The sequence below is a fragment of the Astatotilapia calliptera genome, chromosome 17 (genome assembly GCF_900246225.1).
Source record: "Astatotilapia calliptera chromosome 17, fAstCal1.2, whole genome shotgun sequence".
Lineage (NCBI taxonomy): Eukaryota > Metazoa > Chordata > Actinopteri > Cichliformes > Cichlidae > Astatotilapia > Astatotilapia calliptera.
The window spans coordinates 28,890,493-28,912,549 of record NC_039318.1 but is presented as its reverse complement, the minus strand read 5'-3'; the positions used below and the strand labels follow the sequence as shown (position 1 = coordinate 28,912,549).

Below are 22,057 nucleotides of genomic sequence, written 5' to 3'. Positions count from 1 at the left end.
TCTTGTTCTCTATTCTAACATTCTATTTTTTTTTAGTAAATCTCAGTAACTTCATCTTTCAGCACTTTTACAAAGACTATAAAAAGTTTTATGGAGAGATCTTGCTCTAACAGACACTCTGTGGACCTACCTGCGCTGCAATGCCCCAAAATTTGGATTCAATCACCTCCAGAGTCATCTGGACCCCGATGGCTGTGAGAGAGATAGAAAGTGAGACATCAATCAGGTGCAATAAAACGTCTAATATAACACTCACTGGATAAATAATGCTGCAATCACTTCTCTCCGATATGAAGACGGTTTGAAAAAGCAATATTATGATTAAGTAGGGTGATAACAGTTTTATAAGTGGTAGCGGTAACAAAATATCAAGTGAGGCTAGTAGCAACATATAACTTGTATTAGTGATGCTCAAAGACGGCAGTGCTGCGGTAATATTTTCAGTAAGCAGTGATTGCTTCAGCAGCAATAACAGCTCCGTTAGTGGAAAAGGGAGGGGAAACTTTAGTTCCAGCACTTAGGAATAAAGAAAATTAATGAGCCGATTAATGTCTCAGTGAGAGACGACCATCTCTCAGCTCTGAGGCTGGAGGAGTAAAAGAGGACCTTCTGTACAGATCAGCTCTGCCTTCAGAGCTCAACTTATGAAAATCCTTTTACATTAAATGGCCTTCTGAGGCATGTGAACCTCCTATTCTTAGACATCGTGAATGTTTATGTGAGCGCACACGTGTGTGTCTCCGGCCTCTCTCTACAACACAGCACTCACAGCCAGAAAACATTAAACCTAGAATTAGTGCGTATCACTCACGCACTTACACACACACACGGCGGCAAAGTGATTGCTTCTGTCAGCTCAGGGCTGTATGTCTGTCAGCATTTCAGTTAATGCAAAAAGGAACTGTAATTGCATAAGTCCCCAGTGCGCACATACTGTATACACCGACACACATGCAACAAACACACACTCTGCGAGGGAAGATATGGCACTTCATATTAGCATCAAAGACTCAGCGTTTTTCTCCCGGCGAGCTCAGTACAGCTACTTAGGGAAAGCCTTTGCAATGCTCACAATACACAAAACAGATAAACACATACACATGCCTGCACACACACCCCTCCTTACAGAGCCACTGTAGGTACGCGTATTGTAAAGTATGTCAGCATATAACAATAATGCCAAAAAATCAATTAATCATTATTTCTGGGAAAGTGGCCCAGAAAATGTTTTATTTGTTTCTAGGCCACATTCCTGGAAATATTATAAAAGACAAGAAAAAAATAAATGCTGTCCTCAGTGGTAGCTGTGGCCCTGTACAAACCAAATACTGCATTTTACACATTTGTATGCATTTGTCTCTCTTCCAGGTAGCCATTGTTTCCCCTCTCTACCATCAGAACTTTAATTAGCATGAAATTAGCGTGAGTTGTGTAATCAGTCAGCGTGAGCATCATGGATGAATTAGCTTCTGTCCGAGCTGCACTGCTGTTCTGCCACGTGGATGTCTCAACCTGGAAGGGCAGATGTGGTCAGCGAACTGAACATATTTCTTTCAATTTTGCTTGTTAAATGCAAATTATGGGATGAATTACAGATGCCCGAGGACCTATGTGTTCTCGTCGAGATCAGGATGTTATGAGGATAATGCTCCGATGTGTTCTGTCCTCAGGTGTGCGTTTTTGTGACTGGAAATGTGCTGGGTTTTGTCCAATCTCTTGAAAATCAAGCGTGATGCAGAGTCCCGGCTGTAATCAGCCTGTAATCAGTCAGGTAGACACTAAAAAAATACTAAGCTGATTGGGGAGCTGTTTAAAAAAATATCGGGTAAGTTAAAAAATATTCATAGGTGTTAAAATCTACAGACTAACATAAGTGTGATCTGCTGTGTTTTCTCCTTTGAAGAAAAACTGCCAGAAACTGTCCATTCTCATATCGCCTCTCCCTGCTGGCGCTAGTGACCTTGAAGTGTCTACCTCCACAATAATCTCAGATAAAGTGTTGTAAGGCAATAATAGAGGGCAGCAGTAATCTGCCTTTTGCCTTTCTGAGTTGGAGGCTGATAGGCTAAATCTAATTAAAATCACAACACTGATCCGTGTGTGTGAGTTTCTGAGTGTAAGCGGGAATGGTTGTGTTTTTCACAATGTGTGTGCACAACTTGCAAGTATTCAACACTTGATGTGTGTTTGATTTGCATACAATTGTGTACACAAGGATATGCATGACCCTGCATGGATGGAAGAGAAAATGTGTGTGCGCGCGTGATTGAGTGTGTGGAAGCATATCCTGCACACTCACAAAGTGTGAGGTGCAATTAGCGCAAGCTGCCAATCACTGCGCAGTACACTTCAAACAGGAAATTAATTAATGAAGAAATAAATAAAAAATTTAAGCAACCAAGAGCTGGAGTTAATTGGTTATTATACTGGCGAGACAGAGTCATGAGAGATGGAGGGAGGTGAACTGTGAATGACTGGTAAAAAGACTGAGCAAGAAGGAAAACAGGCCAGAAAAAAGGCCTGAATTTACAAGCATCTATTTTATCTCTGAAACATTTATAAAAAACATATGTTGTTAACATTACAGTGTTAAAAAGATAAGATAAGATAAGAGATAAGATAGAACTTTATTAATCCCTCGGGTGGGTTCCTCTGGGAAATTCGATTTCCAAAAAAGCACAGCACCGACAGAAGTTACAGAGTTATACACACACACATATATATAAATACAGAGACAATATAAATAAAATATACGAAGGGGATAAATAGAATAAATAGGAATAAAAATAAAAATAAAAAAAGCCCTCTAGTGGGCATTGAAGTTAAGACAAAGGAGAAAAATTGGATAGATTGGTCCTGAAAAGTGCTCACAGGAAGCCTGAGGACATAGGTTGACTTTAATAATGTATTTCTAGTTAAAAAGCAAACCAAAAACTATCAGTCATATCAGCAGAAAGGCTGGCTGGAAGACTTGCTAGCCTGGATCACATTTTAATGTTGGAAGTTTGCTGGTATGCTCATTCAGTATAATTTTCCTGCTGCACAGTACAATTTAACACAAGCTGTTATACACATTGGTGTCACATTTGAGCATATCATATTTTGGTAAACAGAGCAGTTCATGTTCATGGCTGCAAGGTGGTCAGTCCTGTGATTACAAATCAAGTCCAAATCATCACCCCTCCACCACCGTGCTTCATAGTTGGTATGAGGTGATTGTGCTGATATAAAAACCAAATGTGTTTGGTTTTCATCATACGTGGTACTGTGCATTATTGACATGGATCTTCATTTTGGTATCGTCTGCCCCAGAAGTGTTGTAATTTGTTCAAATGCAACAATGCAAACTTATCCTATGCTGCCGTGTACTTTTCAGAGCGAAGAAGCTTTCTTCTGGAAAATTTCCAAACAACTTGTTCGGTTTTTGTCTAATTGTTCTGTCATGAACTTTAAGATTTAATATGCACACTGCAGCCTGTAGACTCTAAGATGTACCTCTTGGGTTTTTTGCAATTTCTCTGACTATTGCATTGTTTGACCTTGGGGTGAATTTGCTGAGAAGTCCACTCCAGGAAAAACTCAGTGGTTTCCACTTGTGAATAATTTTCCTCACTGTAGAATGATGGACTTTAAATTGTTTGGAAACAGCCTTATAGCCTTTCCCAGATTGATGGGCACCAACAATTGCTTCTCTAAGATCATTGCTGGTGTCTTTCTTTCTTGGTATTCTGTTAGCACACACCTGAATGCTCCAGCAACCAGCCAAAACGTGTGCTTTTATCATTCAAGTCCATTTGATTAGAAACACCTGAGTGCTACTTACTTATAAATTCAGTTTGAAGCAGTAAGGCCATTCTTGGTTTTTCTCATACTGCTTCTGCATTTTGGGTTATTATTTATTTATTTGTTTATTAAATAATAACAGGGTGCAATATGTCATGTGTTGTTCAACTGAGGCTGTAATTTTCCTACATTTTAAGATCAGGTAAGGATAAGATTTAATATGTTCTGTGAAAGTGAAAGAAGACGTATTTTCTTTTTTACACGATTGCATTTTTTGGTAGTCAAATACTGATGGTGGATGTAAAAATCAAACCCTAGTGTCTCAAGTCTTTTGGCGTTGTGCACTTTCCATCCAGAGAAGTCGTGCAGAGAGTGGTAACCGTGCTGCTATTAATAGCTTCCCACTCTCACATATTTGACATTGTTTAACGTGTTTGCGTGAGTGTGTGTTGTATTGAGGTGGCACAGGAGGTCATCTTGTGTTAAATGATCAGTGAGCAGTTAGTGTTGATGGGTCCTTTAGCAAGACCCTGGAGTACAGGCTAAATATATAAGAACACATACACACACTGTGTCGATAAACTGCCATGCTGGCTAAGTCTCTATGCAAAGAGTGGACACTGAAAATAAGGCCACTTGTGAAGAGGTCATTTCATTCTTTTTTTTTTCTCTTTCACACAAACCTGGAAACACACACACACACACACACACTTAGAAATGACAGACAGTTTTGTAATAGATGTGAACAGATATAATACACACAGCAGGGGAAAAGAGAAAAAGGATGAAAGTGAGCACACACAGCGGGCAGACTGAGACAGACAGAGAGCAGGGTGCACAAAGAAGATACCCACTGAAAGGTTGTCAACAGGGCATAGACAAAGTAATCAAAGGAAAGCATTAATTGATGTAATGGAGTCAGGTGACAAAGGTTGAGAGAATGATGGATGGATGAAGAGTGACAAGAGGGAGGGTGGGAAAAGGATAAAGGAATAGACAGAGGAGATGAAAGAGGATGAATTGATTTTTAATAATGTTATGAGCTGAAAACTCTTTTAATTTCAACCGAGCATGGCTTTTAATAATAGAGCTAGGGAGATCACATGGTTGTGCTTGAGCATGCAGCAGTGTGTGTGTGTGTCATTCTTTCACATGTGTGTCTGCATCTATTTGTGTTTGTGTTGTGGAGTACAGACTACAAAAGAATTGGAGGGGCGAGATGTGAAGGATGGGGTGTGTTTGTCTTCAGACCTACAACCCTCTAATTCCACAGAAGTTGGGATGCAAATCTCATAAATCCATATTTAATTCCCAAAAGAAGACAGAAAACTGTGAAAATCTCTTCTCTTAACAACAGTCTGTAAGCATCTGGGAACTGAGGAAAACAGCTGCTGGACTTGTGGGAGAGGAATCCTGTCACATTCTTGTCTGATATAGGATTTTAGCTGCTCAGTTCTGGGACTTATTTGTCTTATTTTGTATTTCATGACGTGCTAAATGTTTTGAGTTGGTGAAAGGTTCAGCTCACAGACTCCTCTACTACAAAGCCATGCTGTTGTAGATGCAGTATGTTGTCTAGTGTTCGCTTGCTGAAATATACAAGGCTTTCTCGAAAAGGGACATTGTCTCAATTGTCTCAAAAACCTGGATATAGTTTTCAGCACTGAAGGTGTCTTTCCAGATGTATAAACTGCCAATTCTATTTACACATATACACACTATTTCATCAGAGAAGAAAAATTTTGAACTAAGCACTAACAATAAACCAAATGGTCCTTGTCCTCTTTAGTCCAGAGAATATAGCATCCATGCTTTCCAAAAAGAAAATCAAGTTTTCATTTGTCTGACCACAGAGCAGTTTCACACTCCATTTTAAATGAGCTTTGGTGAGAAGATCACTGCTTCATACTTTTTCTTTGCATGCATAGATCTTTAACCTGCGTTTGTGGATGGCACGTTGAACTGTGTTCACAGACAGTGATTTCTAGAAGTGTTCATGAGCCCATGTACTGATTTCCAGACAGAATCATGGCTGATTTTAATGCTGTGCCACCCGAGGCTCAGAAAAATCACAGGCATTCACTATTGAGTTCTAGCCTTATTCCTTGCGCACAAAAATGTCTCCAAGTTCCTACAATCTTTTAATGCTATTATATACTATAAAAGGCGAGCTATTCAAGTTTTTTTTGAGGAAAAATATTCTGAAATTATTTCACAATTTGTAGACACAGTTTTTTGCAGAGCGGGAATCCCCTGCTCATCTCTACTTGAGAAACACTGCCTCTTTTCTGAGCAGTGCCGATACCATCAAATAAATAACAAGCGAATATTTTTCAGGAAACAGTCAAATGTGTCACTGTAAACATGTGATATAGTTTCTGTTTTCTATTGTGATTAAAATATGGGTTCATGAGATGGAGCTGCACTTAAACAAGATCTCTGCAGTCTCTTTAAATTTAACTAGTATTTTTTTCATTGTACTGGTAATAATAACCTACAGTAATCCATTAATACCTAACATTTCTTGTTAAAGGGTTAAAGGCTGATTCCACCAATGACCTTTTTTTGGTCTTACACCATCCATCTAGCCTAATTTAGCACGGATCACTGAGAGTTGTATTTTCTTTGTATATAATTGTGCGAGGGTCCGCTGTGCACCAAGTGACATAAAGTTACATCATATGATGGGGAATGGAAGGTTTATTTGGGAATTGTGGCATGGTGAAACAGTAGTTAGCACTGTCACCTCTCACCAATTAGCTTCTTGGTTTAAAGCCGTGCTGGGGCCTTTCTGTGTCGAGTTTGTATGTGTATGTGTGTGTTTTCCCTCCCTCAATCCAAAGCAATCAACTTAGACTACTTGGTGATTCTGAAATGACATGAGGTGAAATGAGGTACATAAAATGCCTGAAGCAACAAGAATAAAGTGCTGTATCAATGCAAGGTTAAATGTAGCTTGTAGCCTAAAGTGTCATGGTCCTGGGTCTGAGCGACCCAGGATCCCTGAGCAGTTATGGACTTGTTATATTATATGTATTTTTGGTGTTGCTGCCCCTCTTGCCATGCTTGTAGATATGAGTGTGTTTGGGTGTGTGTATGGATGCAGGTGTGTCTTAACACTTGTTTACAGGCGCCTTCAGGCCTGGTGGGTGTGGCCCTGCTAGGGGACTGGCCACACCCGAAGCCACACACCTGCTGCTGATCAGGGCTTGTCGGAGGAGCTACTTAGGAGAGTGTTGGAGCTCCCACCAACGCGGAATCATTGAGTTAGACTCCCAAGTCAGTGTGTGTTAGTCCAGGAAGTACAGATCGTGTTTGCCCGCAGGGGTCTGTGTCTAACGGCTGCTTCCATTGTTTTCCTGCAGGAGGAGCATGGAGAGGAAGGACGGCACGCACAGGGTGTGCAGAGTCACGACAGCGGGGATAACGAACGCGGACGCCACTGGAAGACACACACGGGAGTCTTGGGGAGCACGGGGATTAATTGTGCATCAATATTTACCACACTGTAAATAAATGCACTGTTGTTATTCAGAGCTCCGCGCCTGGGTCCTCATTCCTCACTTCCCCACGGTTGGCCATCGCCGACCGTGACATTAAAGCCCTTTGATCAGTCAGTAAGACTAGAAAAAATATAAAAAATATCAAAATTTTCTTGTCTTAATGAACACTTTCCTCTCTCAGTTTATAAACCACAATTTTAATTTGTGACAATTGTATAGCAGTTTCATTTTTGCACTTTAGAGCCTTATTTACCTTGAATTCACACATTTTCACCTTAGTCCTGTGATACAGTGGTAAGCTATCAAAGGCGTAACCTGCCTCTTTCATAGTAACTGCTAGGATAGACTTCAACCTGCCTAACACACTGTAATGGATAAGTACTTAAGAAAATGGATGGATGAATGATGACATCATTTATTTCATCATCATCATTGGACTGTGAGAGGAAGCTGTAGTATCCAGAGGAATGAGAGAATGATGCTTAAGTACATTTAGTAGCAAAAAAGTTCAGTAGATTATTTAGATAAATACTTCTTCTATTAATGCATGAATTGTCTCAGCATTGATCAATATACCAGCTTAATTTAGCTTTCACATTTGTTCTGGGCTTTGCTTTTCTATTCTTAAAATATCTCATTAACACAATGAAATGAATTAATGTAAGATGCAAAAATATCATCATTAATTTTGGCTAGTACAAAAAAAAGCACGTTTTAACTATGCTACCAGCAAAAGTTAATTTCTGACCCTAAGTTCATGTGACTGATCACCCAGAAAAGCCCAGCGAACTCATTAGAACTTGTTTTTATTGCTGTGTTTGAATTCTTCCAGTTCATGACCTATTTAAACCGCTTCCTCAAAACCCATTTATGGGCATGCTGAAGGTTCAACAGTTAATATCTGCATAACATTACCTATCTTGTTTGAAGTCTTAAGAGTAAGTGTTCTTTATTAAAATTGAATTTGTAAAACAAGATTACTGTTTATCCGAACAAATGTCAAAGACTTATCATGTCTTTTGCTTTAGTGCCTCACTGTTTCGTAGTGTCTTGTACATGCACATAAACACAATCAGTGTTGCATGAACACAAACACACACGCCAACGCTGACAAAGAGGAAGGCAAAGCAACACAAACACGCACACAGATTACAGCCTTCCCACTTAGAAATGGCATTCGTATTCTCCGTCCCTCTGTCTCCTTCACAAACACACAAACACATAATTACAGTTTTTATCCACAAATGTCAAACATTCATCAGTAAGATGGAACAGAATGAGAGGCATTTCAGTTTTTTTCAGCCCCTTTTCTTCTCTTTTCTTTGTATCCACTTTAAAATGTGATAAGTTATGCCTTTGCCTTAATCACTTGCTGTTGCATATTAATAGGCTTAAGCTTAGTCTATTTGCACAAACTAAGGCACTTCAAGATGACAAACAGCATTAAAACTCAATAATGAGAGGAATGGTGCATGAATACGAAATAAAACATGAAAATAAGGAAAGGCCAAAAGGGATTTTATGATGATTTGAGTGAAATAATTAGCTAATTAGCTGCTGATGAACAAATCTTAAAAAAAGACCAGGATGTTTTAGGGCAGCATATTCAATACAAAAAAAGTCTTGGTCAGTATTTGAATTAACTACACATGCATGCATTGAAGGCCTAATGCGATATAGTGAGACAAAACACTGGCCTTAGTAAGGTAAACTATGAGAAAACACTGGGAGGCCATCATTCCCTTTTATTTTGAAATGTTACTGGAAATTGTGCTGTCTGGATTGGGTCTAAAAAGCCTAAAAATCTGTTTTCTCTCCTGCTGTTATCCTCCCATAATTGTTATTTTGGCTGTTGGCCCAGTACACAGAGAGACAGTAACTATGTAAAAAAGTTGACTGAGCTCAATACTGCTACTATATACATTTCAATTAAGTCTATTTTACGTCTATAGATACAGTAGATGAATGACTCTTTGTAAAAGTCGTGTTTAAGAGAGACCTGATCTTACCATGTTTGGGAGCTGCAGCACATTTTCTGCAGGTGGATGAGGGCATCCTTTATCTGACTAATATATCCATTCCCACATACTTTTTCAAGGTTTCACAACCCTGACAAAAATAACAATCACTCCACATGCTTCACACTGAATAACCTTTCAACCGAAAGACCAAAAATTACTGTTTGTGTTTCCCTAAAGCAGCAATGTTCACCAAAGCCTTGGCAGATGCCATGACTTTCTGATGGAGAGTGCTCAATAAAGTGATGTTGCCAGGCAACAAACTTTGTTCCAGCAAGGAAAAATGAGCAAATTGTGCTTGACTGCTGAGCGGTAAAAAAAAAAAGAAAGAAGTTTAGTAATAGTTGATTATAACGATCAATATGAAAAGAAATCCTAGCTGTCTGAACACACAAACAAGACACACACACGTAGCAAAGAAAGCCATTCATAAAACCATTCAAAACAGACTCAGGCTGATAAATACAAAGAAAGCTAAGTGCACCCACACCCACACACTCAACTACACACATACACAACCTAAAACAAAGACACACATCCTTTTGACCTACTGATTGGCGGTTTCACCTGACCTATGATCCTTAAGCTTTTTGCAGTTAAGTTACAGTTGGTTTTGTGGCAGCAATTGCCAAGAGAGATTTAAGAACACACACGCACACGCGCATGCATGCACATACACACAGACACACCTCTCTACTAATGCTCGCTAACCTCAGAGGAGTTGCTAGAGGCTGCACTGACATCATGTTACCAAAGCAACAGGCAGAGAATGGGGATTGGATGAAAGGATGATGACTCAACCTCCCTTCCTTGTTTTCCTCCTCTCTCTTACCATAATCTCTCATTTTCTCTCTGAAACTGTCTCTTACTTTGTCAACTTTTTGAAAGTCAAGGATGCAAAAAGAGTCACATGCATGGGCAGGGGGGACATTGTAGGTTTTTTTCAATTTTTCAAAAGAGTGGAATGCTGGCACGTGCCAGTGTGGGATAACTAGCTTTGAATTATTCACACAAGACACACAAATGCCCACACAAAGCCACGAATTGAACATATTAAAAACAGGACACATTCTTGTGAAACTTATTGACATATTGGAATAACTGACTAGCGCTGCTGTCATAACCCTTAAATCTTAAAGCTGATGGGTAAGAAGCGTGTTAAATGAAGGACCCGGTTTGATAGAAATGGAAATAAATGATGTTGACACAAGCTATATGTGTGTGGACCTTCTAAGCTGGCGCAGCCCACCTTAAGTTAACCTAGTTTCACAGCCTTCTTAAACGAGCCTGTTGGAGGCACACTCACTAAATCATTCATAGAGGAGAGGCTCAGAAAAAACATGTTTATGTGTGAGAGAGAAAGAAGGAGCAAAGGCGAACTGCTGTGCTCTTTCTTGTGGTCTGTATGTTTACATGGTAGTTTGTGTTCAGAACAGTGCTTTTTCTTTGCTACATATCCAAAAGGAATTAAAGTCATGACATTTCGGGCCATTAATCAAGTCTGGAATTCAATTACCTACTCAATCTTTTATAACGTGAAAGGAGAAGACCTTGGTACTGGATGTGCGTCTTTTCATATGTAATGGCCCCTCTTTTATTACCTGACTAAACTAGTTGTTTTTACTCTTCAATTCTAATGCAAATAATGCTTCTTTACCTTATACTGAGCCTCAGTGAAGCCCTTTTAGTTCATCTACTGTCTGAAACCACCCAGTTTTGCCTCATTTTCCTTTAAGCCAGCTTTCATCTGATGGATAGTCCCTTTTAAGCAGAGGATTTGAATAGCATGTGCGTTTACTGCTTGAGGTGAGCGTTTTAGGGATTTCTCTGCTCTTTGACTGAGCTTTGAGTGAGCTGTTGGCTCACACGGATTACTATTCATATGCTGACCTCATTATTTCAAGCTCCATATTAACATGTACATGTACACATATATATGTATATGTGTATATGGCACCAATTAAGGAAAAAAGCATGAAAAACATCATCTGTAAAGTTTAGTTTTTTTTAATAAAACCAAAACAATAAGGAGGCTGATATTTGTTACACTGATTTATTACTACTTTGGACAAAGCCAGGACTGCTATCATCCTGATTACAGCTCTCTGTTCAGCAAACACATGAGTAACAAGTTATGGGCTTTTGCTGTAGTTTTCTGAATTGTCAGCTTCAAAACATGACAACATTTTAAGACGGCAAGGCCTCCGTCCCCTCTAGCTGTCCCGAGGTTTTAATGAATATGAAAAATGCTGTGAACCATGATGTTGTCATCATATCTCAAGCCAATTGAGATATTGGGTTGAGATATTGGAAATTTTGGTTCAGAGCACTACATAGCACCTTCCATGGCCATCATGACAACACCAAATTCAGAAAGATTTTTTTAGATGAATAGTTTTAGTCCTTCAAGTTGCATACAAGAAACTTAAAGGATGGCCAAGATAGTGTTCAAGGAAGCTGGACCAATTTACCCCTGGTAAGAAGTATGTTTTTTTCAACCCTTCCTTTTTCTACTTCCATGTTTCCTCTTGTGATTTCCGCCTTCTGCCTCTAATGTCTGTTTCCATCTGTCTCTAAGAAGACAGATGGGGCCTCTCCCCTCTTTATCTCTCAACTATCCCTCTCTTTTATCCCATATCTGTTTTTCTGTCTTATTGCTTTTATCTTTCTCTCTTCTTGCTTCACACTTTGTTATTGTCTTGCTCTCTTCATTTCATCTTTTTTCCAAAGTCCACATTCCTCTTGTTCTCCTTCCCTCACCACCATCTCCTCTATGCCCATCGCCACTCACTCTAACCCTCGTGCTCTCCTCTAGGAAATCCCTCTCTACCATCTGTCTGGCTGTGATGAATTCAGCCTCTTTCGGAACAAATCATCTTGGCCAAATTAATGAGACTCTCCGAGGGGATAAACTTTATGTGAGTGTGCGTGCTTGTGCGACTGAGAACGTGTATGTGCCGAAAATGCTTCATAATCCATCAACTGCACCACTTAATTTATCCAGTGACAGATAGCATGCTACATGGAAATACGTCAGAAACGGCCGTTGCACACATTGAGCTTTTTTCTTTTTTAAAGAGGAGGTCAAGAACTGTGGTGCGCCTGTTTTTGGTCATCCTCACATGTTAGTACGAACACTGTTCACTTACAGCCAGATCTTCCAACAACGATGTAAAGCTAGGGTGCCAAGCAAAAAAATACAATTAGATACATAAATTAATGGACTGTGACAGATTCTGTAATTTTCCCTCTGAAATTGATTTTGACATTAAACAGACAATATGTCATTTACAAAATTTAAGCTTTAAGTCAAACGATTTAACCAAAGCACTGCATTGACCGTTCAGGAGCTACAGACACTTTTTGTACATAGTTGCCCATTTTTCAGAGGCTTAAAAGTAACTGGAAAATTAACTAACAAGTTCTTCCATTGTTTCATGACAAATTCAGCAGATTTTTACTTAGCCTGGCGGGGCGAAGGACACTGTCTCAGCCGAACTCTGGACACACACACACATACACTGATATGCACAGACTGATCCCCCCTCCCTTTCCAAACGCCTTCGATGCTTGTGCCCTACCGGGGAAGATGGCAGTCAACTGGACCAGCGCAGACATGCCGCAGGACCGGATGCGCTGTCTACACCGGCTCTCTCGTACCCTTTACCCGCCCCTGTTGCTTGTCTTGTGTTTCTATGGTGTATTGATAGTCATGTGCTTTTTGTGCTGAGGTGTTTTTTCTGTTATCAAACTGTTCTCCCACTAGGAGCTCAGTCTGAGTGTTTTTTTTCTCCTCCTCTTACCTCATGTTATGTATTTTCGTTGTTTTTTCCTATCAGCCTTCCTTTCTGACATGTCTCCCCAATGTGATGTTTGTGTAAAGTTGGTCAGAAGGTTCCTTTGTAAGTGCGCATGCGCCATTAGCGTGCTGCCTGCTGTAACCCTAATTTCCTTCGGGATTAATAAAGTATTCTGATTCTGATAAAGGCCAATTCTGCATGTTTAAATCACATTTTTGCTTTATATAGATGAAGTTTTATTAGGCCGAAAAGCAAAAAATAAAGCCGTCGCAGAGACAGCAAAAACTTTAGGAGTGCCATAATCTACAGTCTAGTATAGTCTTAAAAAGAACTGACCAACTGAGCAACAGCAAAAGGTTTGAAATCACCCTGAAGACAACTAAAGTTGATGCTCGCATAATTTTTTCGTTGGATAAGGAAATCCCTTTCACAAAGTTAAAGCAAATCAAAAATGCACTCTTGAGGGGCTGGGTTTATCATTGTCAGAGTCTACAATCAAGCAATGCTTTCATGAATACAAAACCTAGAGGGGTTACAAGATAGTAACACTCAAGAACAGGAAATTAGACTAGTAGAAAACCTCTATAAGAGTCTGCACAGCTCTGAAAAAAGCAATCTTTCCATGAAACCAAGATTAACATGTACCTGAATGATCGGAAGAAAAAATGAAGGAAAAGGAAAGAAACAGGTCATGATCCAAAGCAAACCCCGTCCAGCAAAGTGTATGTGTCAAATTATGAGCAAATGTGGTGGAGTGGTACCAGGTCACTAGCATTTACTGATAATGTGACCGCTGAGAATTAAGAGCATGAATTCTCAGGTGTGCATGGCTATATTGTTGGCTGAAATTTAGCCAATACTAATTGGACTGTGCTTTACAATGCAAATTAATAATGACCCAAAGCTGACCAGAGAAGCAAGCCAAGAGTTTCTCAAGTGACAGTAATGGATATTTTTCAGTGGCCAAGTGAAACACCTGATCTCAACCCAACAGAGCAGCTCTTCAGTTACTGTAGATAAAACTGATGCAGAAAGACACCCACAAACACGCAGCAGCTGAAGGCGGTGCTTTTGGTGATGTATTTGATGATGTCCAAGGGTTTTAGATTTCAGGCAGTGATGGACTGCAAAAGATTTTCATTCAAATATTAAAAATAATTCTCTTATTTAAATTTATGTTATCACCAATTAACCTAATCACACAAACTGAATGTCTGTGAATTTTGGGAGGAAGCTGGAGTACCCAGAGAGAACCCACACAAACATAGGTAGACCATGGAAACTTCACACAGAAAGGTCCTGGCCAGATGAAGGCAATCCTTTAGCTTAATTGCTAATTATATTAAAAAATAGTCAGGTGCTGCCGTTTAAAAGTGGACAAAACAGCTGATGTTATTAAAGTGTTATTTGGGACTAGCACAGCATGATGTTACCACTGAACAGGTACCCTGTTGCAAGGAAGCATCATCTATCTTTCTCTAAATCAACCCCTAAATGTCACTATGAATGCAAAGTATGCATGTCACCTTACCTAATTTAGTTAAAGGGTTGACCACAATAAGCGTAACAGAAAAAATTCAATATGAGGGGAAAAAAACTGTTAAACGTATATAAAAGCTATACTGTATCTATAAAATAAAATAAAATAAAAAGGCTGAGGCACTGGAATAAAAGCCTGTCTGGGAAAATGTGTCTCAAGCCACAAATTAAAACATGATTGATTTTTTTATGCAGCAGTCCTCATTGACCATATTGACCAAAGAGCCATAAAACTGTCTGGCCACTATAAGGCTGATTCACGGATTACAAGGAAAAGCTGATGAATGGGAACAGGGACACCAGTCCAGACTCTGATGGAACCGTGAACATGTATAATTTTTCTCTGTGTGCAAGAAAAGACAGATGGAGCCTTGAAGTTACTTGCTCTATGCAGGAACTAGTGGTAGAAGTGCTAAACGTGCCCAGCCAGATCTGGTGTTAATACAAAGGCTAGGGCCAATTCATCTTCAGTGACACTCACCCAATAGCACAGTAAATTACGCAGCATGGGAGGAGGTAGCTGAGTGTGAGGAGATAGGGAAGGAGAGAGAGAGAGATATGAAGGAAGAGGGAGCTGGCATAAGAGAGTGAAAGAAGAAGGGGGGGGGTGATGCTCCAACTTAAAATGAATGCTACAGACTGGGTTTAAATTCATATATCATCAATACTGGAGGCAAGAGACAGCAAGGACTGCAGGGATTTAATTATGCCAACAAGATAATAAATAAAACAATATTCATATAGCTAGAGAATGAATGTTTCTGTGCAACACCACAACAGGCATGCAGAAAACACAAAAAATACACTTTCCTGCTCCAAACCGTTGCAAGTAATCATTTTTCATAACACGTATTTCCTGCATCATTGATGGAACAGAACTGGCCATAAAAGTCGCCTTGGCAGGAGGTGCTGGCACTTAAAGTGGATCCCAATGCCAGCATGCCTTTTTTGCCAGACATATAAACAATCCTAAAAAAGAGAGGAAAAAATCCCTTGGGGAAACAAATAAATAAGCTTGCCTTGCATTCTTACCTGGTTGTAAAAAGCTCTTCCTTCTCAATCAGTGTGCAAAATTTTAAATGAACTACCTGAGCTAGAGGAGCAATCACACTCTCTACAGTGTTGTTTATTAAATTAAACATTTATCAGAATTTTTCAACTTGCTTTTAAATATGTATATATATATATATTACATGAACATTGAGAATTATAGCCACAGTGGACTCTTTCTGTTGTTTCAGAAAAGAGTTTCATTTGTAAATCTGGAGGTCTGGGACGAAGTGACTGTGCTGCTCTGGCGGGTTTGAGGAGACAAAAAGTCTCAGCACCCCTGCTACCTCTTGAAACTAAACAAAACTAAAAGCAAGCAACAATTAGCCAGGTGAGTCACACAGAAACAGCTATAGCTCTCGCTCTCTCACCTCTGTGTTTCCCACTGTCTCTCTCTCTGTGGACTGTTTAGTAAATAAAACTTTTGTCAATAATTCAATATTTGCTATCAAAAACAACAACAACAAAAAATTAAATAAGCTGGGAAACTAAAGGGGGGGGGATTTAACAGTCTACTACACTGCACTCTGTGTCATTTCATCAGATCATAACACAGCAAACAGTGCTGCTGTCCGTGGTTCTGAAACAACAGCCATACTTTTCTTTTTTACACATAGAGTATAAAGATTTTGTTTTCATACAGATTTTGTAAGTAACAAAGGATTGAGCACATATTAAGCCTTGATTTTAGATCAGAGATTGGATTTTGCCAAATGCTAGTGCTGCTTACTTAATACCAGGGGTGCTAACTGTGTTCACTACAAGATGGGTGCACGTTACAGTGCAGAGGCTGGCAAACATGTCAGTGATTTACATGCAGTAGTTGAATTTAATGCAAAAAGCAGCACCAATTGTGCTTCTTTGGAGAAAAAGTAAGAACCTGATAACAAAGATGGCCGTAAGATATGAAAGGTTTTTTTTCCCTTTTCATCCACTGGGGATTGCTTTCAGGTTACATCACAGACAGGTGTCATTTCATCTGCTGCAAACCGCAAGGTCAATGAAAAAACAAAGTCAGAGTTGAAACACTCTGAATTTTGAGTGTAAAAATGGAACATGAGAGCAAGTGCCACCGCAAGGGCTCACATCTCTGACAATACCACAGAAGTGCAAGGCCTCTTTCAGATGCTAAGCAATGTATGATAATTAATGGGTGGTGCTAAGACAAAAGTCTGGCACAAGATACCAAATGTTTGGGTTTTGAGCCGACAGATGGATGCCTCTGACAAAACTGAATTGCCTTCAGTGTTCTTTCACTTGGTTTCTGAGTGGTGTTTAAAACTGCAGGAGGGGAAACATCTGCCGGTGAAAAATAAACAAAACAAAAAACCCCACAGTTTCTATTATTAACACTGGGCTTTAAGCACGATTTTTATATTTTATAACAACTGTGGCAAATAGTCCTTGAGCCTGGCACTAAATACCTGGCAGTGCCAAGCAGCTGACCCTGGCTGCTGACCTCTGCACCCTGGAGGGGATTGGCAGGACTAATTAGAGGACTAATTACTCCTTTGGGATTGCACACGAATGTGCAGACAAACACAGGAAGAGTTGCTACCACTGCTCATTCAAAAGTAGAATTTCTTTCTACCTTTAAATATTTTTTAACATCACTCAACGCTGAGATAAAATTGTTTTGTGCAACAGCATATTGCACACTCCATGCTATTCCTGTCATTCTAGCCAATCATTTTTAATACCGCTGAAGAGCATGTCCTTACAGCCAACACTATCCGGAGCTACTGGCAGCTAAAATAATGATTTCTGTCTGCCAGTAACTACATCCATGTCATAAAGCCAGCACAGTGCCCACATTTGGACAGGAAACCAGAGAACTCAGTTGAGGTTATTCTTGTAAGTGTGTGTGTGTTGGGCAGCTGACCAATCCAATGTATTAACCAGCCTTTGTAAATATTTCAGCCTGGTAACAGACACTGACATGTGCAAACTGAAAGAAGGTGCACAGTTAGATTGGATGTCTTGAAATCCATTTCCAATTGTTTGGTCCAACCTCCAGAATGATGTTCCTGTTTCTTCTCTTCACTGTTTATTTTGTTCATGCAAAAATTCTTAACAAATAGATGTGTATTTACACTTACATCTTAAATGGTACAAACATTTGCACTCAGTTGGAAAAGTCTTTCTGTCCACCTGATAGATGTCCTTTCAAAATAAAATAATCGCCCTCCTTAAATTCTGCTCTGGTCTTTGCCATCTAAGGGAAATGTTGGGCACGCTAGCTGCTTAATAATCAGTATGTTCACCAGATAGTGGCTAACTATGTGCCAAGTTCAAAGTTACCTTATCAGGAATGCTGCAAACTTTTACTGAAGCTGTAAAATAACAAGATCATAAGAAGCTGGAAGATGTTCAAATGCTTTGAGGAGCTGCATAAGGCAACAGTCACACAGACCTAGAATTTTAAAGAGTGCGACTTTTACCTTGAAGGCAAACAGCCTCTGTTTTCGGTTTGCGTCACACTTTTCATTTTAATTGTCAGTCGGCGAGTAGTTGGCGACTACTTGCACTCAAGTCAATATCTTACATATGAAACACCAATCTGTGGAAATCTGCTAAAGACTAAAGCAATCAAAACGAGTTTTTTTGGTGCATTTTTTTCCCACCAATTTCATCTAGCCACGCCCAGCAACAACTCACCAACCAGGTGGAGATTACAGAACTGGAGCTTATCAGGGGTTTGTTTATTGGTCTCTAGGCCTGTATGAGTGAGGTCTAACACTGTAAAAATGTCACAGAGTGGCCCCATGCACTTGATATCAGCTTTATATTCCACAGTCCTTTGCATTGCACAGTTATTCGAATGTTGCTAATTGGAGCCTACTCTTTTCATTAGAGGGATGATATTATCAGCTCATATTAGCTAGTTTGCCCACCAAAGGCCAAGAGTCTGCAGAGCCTAAAAACTAAACTCAATAAGTACACATAAGTGTTAGGGAACTCTTTTTATATTTCATGTGTCTGAAATAAAAAAAAAATCATTGGTCAGTATTGGAATATCAGGTTTTTGAATAACCAAATATCAGTATCAGTGCATTGGTATTAGCATCAGTATTAAAAATCCTGTATCAACTGGGCTCTATTGGAAATATCCAAAGACAGGTGCAGCTTCAACATGAAATTTTAGACCATTTGTTCCCGGAAAGGTCAAAGTTAAGGATCATCTCTGATGTCTGGTCTGGTCTGGTTGGTGTATAATATCTATTTTGGCCATATTTGCCAAATAAAAACAGTAAAAATCAGTCATCGGTGGCTTCCAGCATGTGGAAAAGAAAGAGAGGATGAAAACCCCCCTCTGTTAACAATGCCAGTCCCTTTAGTGAAAGAGAGAGAAAAAGACGCTTGGCTCATGAGCGATTTTGGTTCAGTTTCTTATGGAAACAACTAGTCTCTCATTTGAACACTGAATCTGAGCCAAGCGATTCACATGCTCATTAACAGCACAATGTGTGTGTGTATGTGTGAGAGAGCTATGATTCAAGCCATGTAAGGAAGCAGCCAAGTAGTTATATGCTGTGTGCAAACAAACACACAGTCGCCCCACCAGTTCATACCCTACTCCCGCTTTACAAACCACATACTGTCTTACTAACACCTGTCTTAAACTTGTCAATGATATCTTCCACCAAAACGCTTCTCACAATTATTCACAAAACACTGCACAGGCATGCATAAACCTATCTAGTTTAATCTATCTAATTTACCTAAAAATGGACTGCTTTATCTCATGAGGATCACAGTTCTGTCCGTGAGATGTAAACAAGGACACACACACCAGTGCATGTGCTCATACAGCCACATGCACACACACAAACACAGCCGTTACGAGAGCTGCCACAGGGAATAGGATGAAAATGAAAGCTGAGAGAGGGAGACGTGAGGAGGAAAAAAAATCGAGGGAGGAGAAAAGCCCATGTGGCAGAGGGAGATTCTCATCTTTACTGAAATCAGCTGATCCCTCCCTCTCTCTCTCTCTCTTTCTCGCATCCTCCCTCGCTCCACTGCCACAGCTTTCTCTCTCAAATCTTTCTTCCCGTCCCCCTTCCATCAACCTCATCCCACCGTGTCTTCTGCCTCCCTTTTCTCCTACCTAGCTTCCTTATTTATTTATTTTTTGCACCCTCTTTCACATTTCTCCCAATGCCTTCCACTCCACTCTCTAGTTTCTCCTCACTCTGTTGCTCTGTATTTTCCCTTATCTCTCCTTCAGCTTTCACTCGTTCGTATTATCACGCACTCTGTATTCCACCTCCCTCTTCTTCTCTCTGTCACAGTGGGAGAGCTGCAGGCAGACAGAGGCAGCATACACTAATGTTACTATATTTGACAAGACACACACACACACGCACACACGTACATTCTCCTGCCACATGCACGGCTGCACACACGTACCGTAAAGAAAAACGGGGGAGGTGGGAGTATCGAGACACACACACACACACACAGTCTAACAAAGGCGCACCGGAAAGACAACCCTCAAGTGTACATGCATGGATAAACACACACACACGCTCCGACGCGTGCTGAGTGCAGGAATCACAAACATAGCGACACAGAAGGGGTAGCGCATGACGCCAGCAACCTAACGCTGTTGCCTCTCTTTCTATCTCTCTCAGACACACACACACACACACACCGTCTCTCTCTTTTTCACACATACTCACGCCTCTCAGACACACGGCAACACGCAAGCCAACGAGCAGGACAGCGCTGGACATATCATTCATATACGGAACAGATCCTAAGAAAAGGATTAACTATCTCCATCCCTCTCCCTCTGAGGACCTTAGCCTCTCTTACCTCCTCTTGTTCCTCTAAGCCTTTCTTTACCTCTGTTTTTTTTCTAAAATCCTCATCTTTTTTTTTTTACACAATCCGTCCCTTCACAATTTATCGGTGGGTTGAAGGGAAGCTGGAGGAATTGTCTTTATTCAGAGAGAAGGATTAATCTTACATTATTCATCTGACCAGGATCTTGAATGTATGGATTTTCTTAGTTGTAGTGGTGACAGCTTTTCTTCATTTTTTTTGTCCAGTCAGAAATTTTTGAGCTTTATTTCTTTCTTTTTTTTTTAAATAATATTTTTGGACGAATGGCTGATTGCAGAAAGCCATAAAGCTCGTGCTGTCCGAGATATTTGGTCAAAAGGTAAGTCTGGTTGACGGTGTTCACCCCACTCATTCATTTCTTCTTTTTTTTGACTGGAATTTAATATTTATAATGTCAAACAAAGTACACTGCAGAAAAAAAGAAAATTACATTTGTGTTTTTCTTGAAACATATGGGAATTCTAGACGGGACCAAAAGTGCATACTGTGAGGAGGTGGAAGCCGTAAACGTCAGCCCTCAGGCTGTTTCCTGGACACACACTACACATTGACAGGAATGCCTAGGATGTGGTTTTGGGCCAAAGCTTGCAGGGGTGGGCAGTAGAAAAGTATGAGAGTTATGATTCATGGCATGCTTACTATAACAGGATATTCCTTCATTTCCTTTTTGTGAAAATACCTTAAAAACTATTGCTGTGCTGCAGTGCTGTGGAATAAACCTGGCTGTCATATTATAAAACATGTCTTAGTGGGCATGAACAGTAAATATTATGGTCTAAAGATCTCATAATATGATGTTAGAGAACAGTAAAGAAACTGAAATTCCCTCTGAAATGACTGCAAAATAAATTAATAGAAACTGTTGCTGGTAAAGAGGCTCCTGATGAATCATCTATTGAGATACAGCCTTTGGGAAATACACTGTAGCCTTTGTAAATATGCCAAATGCTCCAACCACAGATGTAGTAAAAACTAACTGCTACAAGTATCTGAAGGTGTATATTCAGTCCAATCAAATTAGTGAAAGAACTAATGTGAAAAACACCATCCATCCATCCTCCTGATTTAAAGTTAAATGCTCTAAAGCTTATAAAGTCAAAACTGTTTCAATTGGACAATGCTGCTTGCTCAAAAGTCTCATGCATAACCTAAAGTCACATGATCTACAGGTCTGACTTTTGCCAGTACATCACAACCGCTGCACATCATTCTGCTATTTTTGCAGCCCTTTCTTAATGCACAGGGGGGGCGATCATGGCTCAAGAGTTGGGAGTTCGCCTTGTAATCGGAAGGTTGCCGGTTCGAGCCCCGGCTTGGACAGTCTCGGTCGTTGTGTCCTTGGGCAAGATACTTCACCCGTTGCCTACTGGTGGTGGTCAGAGGTCCCGGTGGCGCCAGTGTCCGGCAGCCTCGCCTCTGTCAGTGCGCCCCAGGGTGGCTGTGGCTACAATGTAGCTTGCCATCACCAGTGTGTGTGTGTGAATGTGTGTGTGAATGGGTGGATGACTGGATATGT

At 40.1% G+C, this 22,057-nt stretch overlaps 2 protein-coding genes across 3 annotated transcripts in view; one reads left to right on the top strand and one right to left on the bottom strand.

The window, feature by feature from the left end:
- cacna2d4a (calcium channel, voltage-dependent, alpha 2/delta subunit 4a) overlaps window positions 1-22,057 on the bottom strand; it is a 100,745-nt gene that overhangs the window by 15,947 nt on the left and 62,741 nt on the right. For both annotated transcript variants that reach the window (XM_026148388.1, XM_026148389.1), the window contains one exon: window positions 131-192. In XM_026148388.1, the coding sequence (XP_026004173.1) occupies window positions 131-192 (62 nt within the window). The remainder of the gene's footprint in view (window positions 1-130; window positions 193-22,057) is intronic.
- The window catches only part of lrtm2a (leucine rich repeat transmembrane protein 2a), a 30,034-nt gene continuing 27,685 nt past the window's right edge, over window positions 19,709-22,057 (top strand). Inside the window, exon 1 of the mRNA XM_026148390.1 lies at window positions 19,709-20,860. The gene's annotated coding sequence lies outside the window, so the exon portion shown is untranslated. The remainder of the gene's footprint in view (window positions 20,861-22,057) is intronic.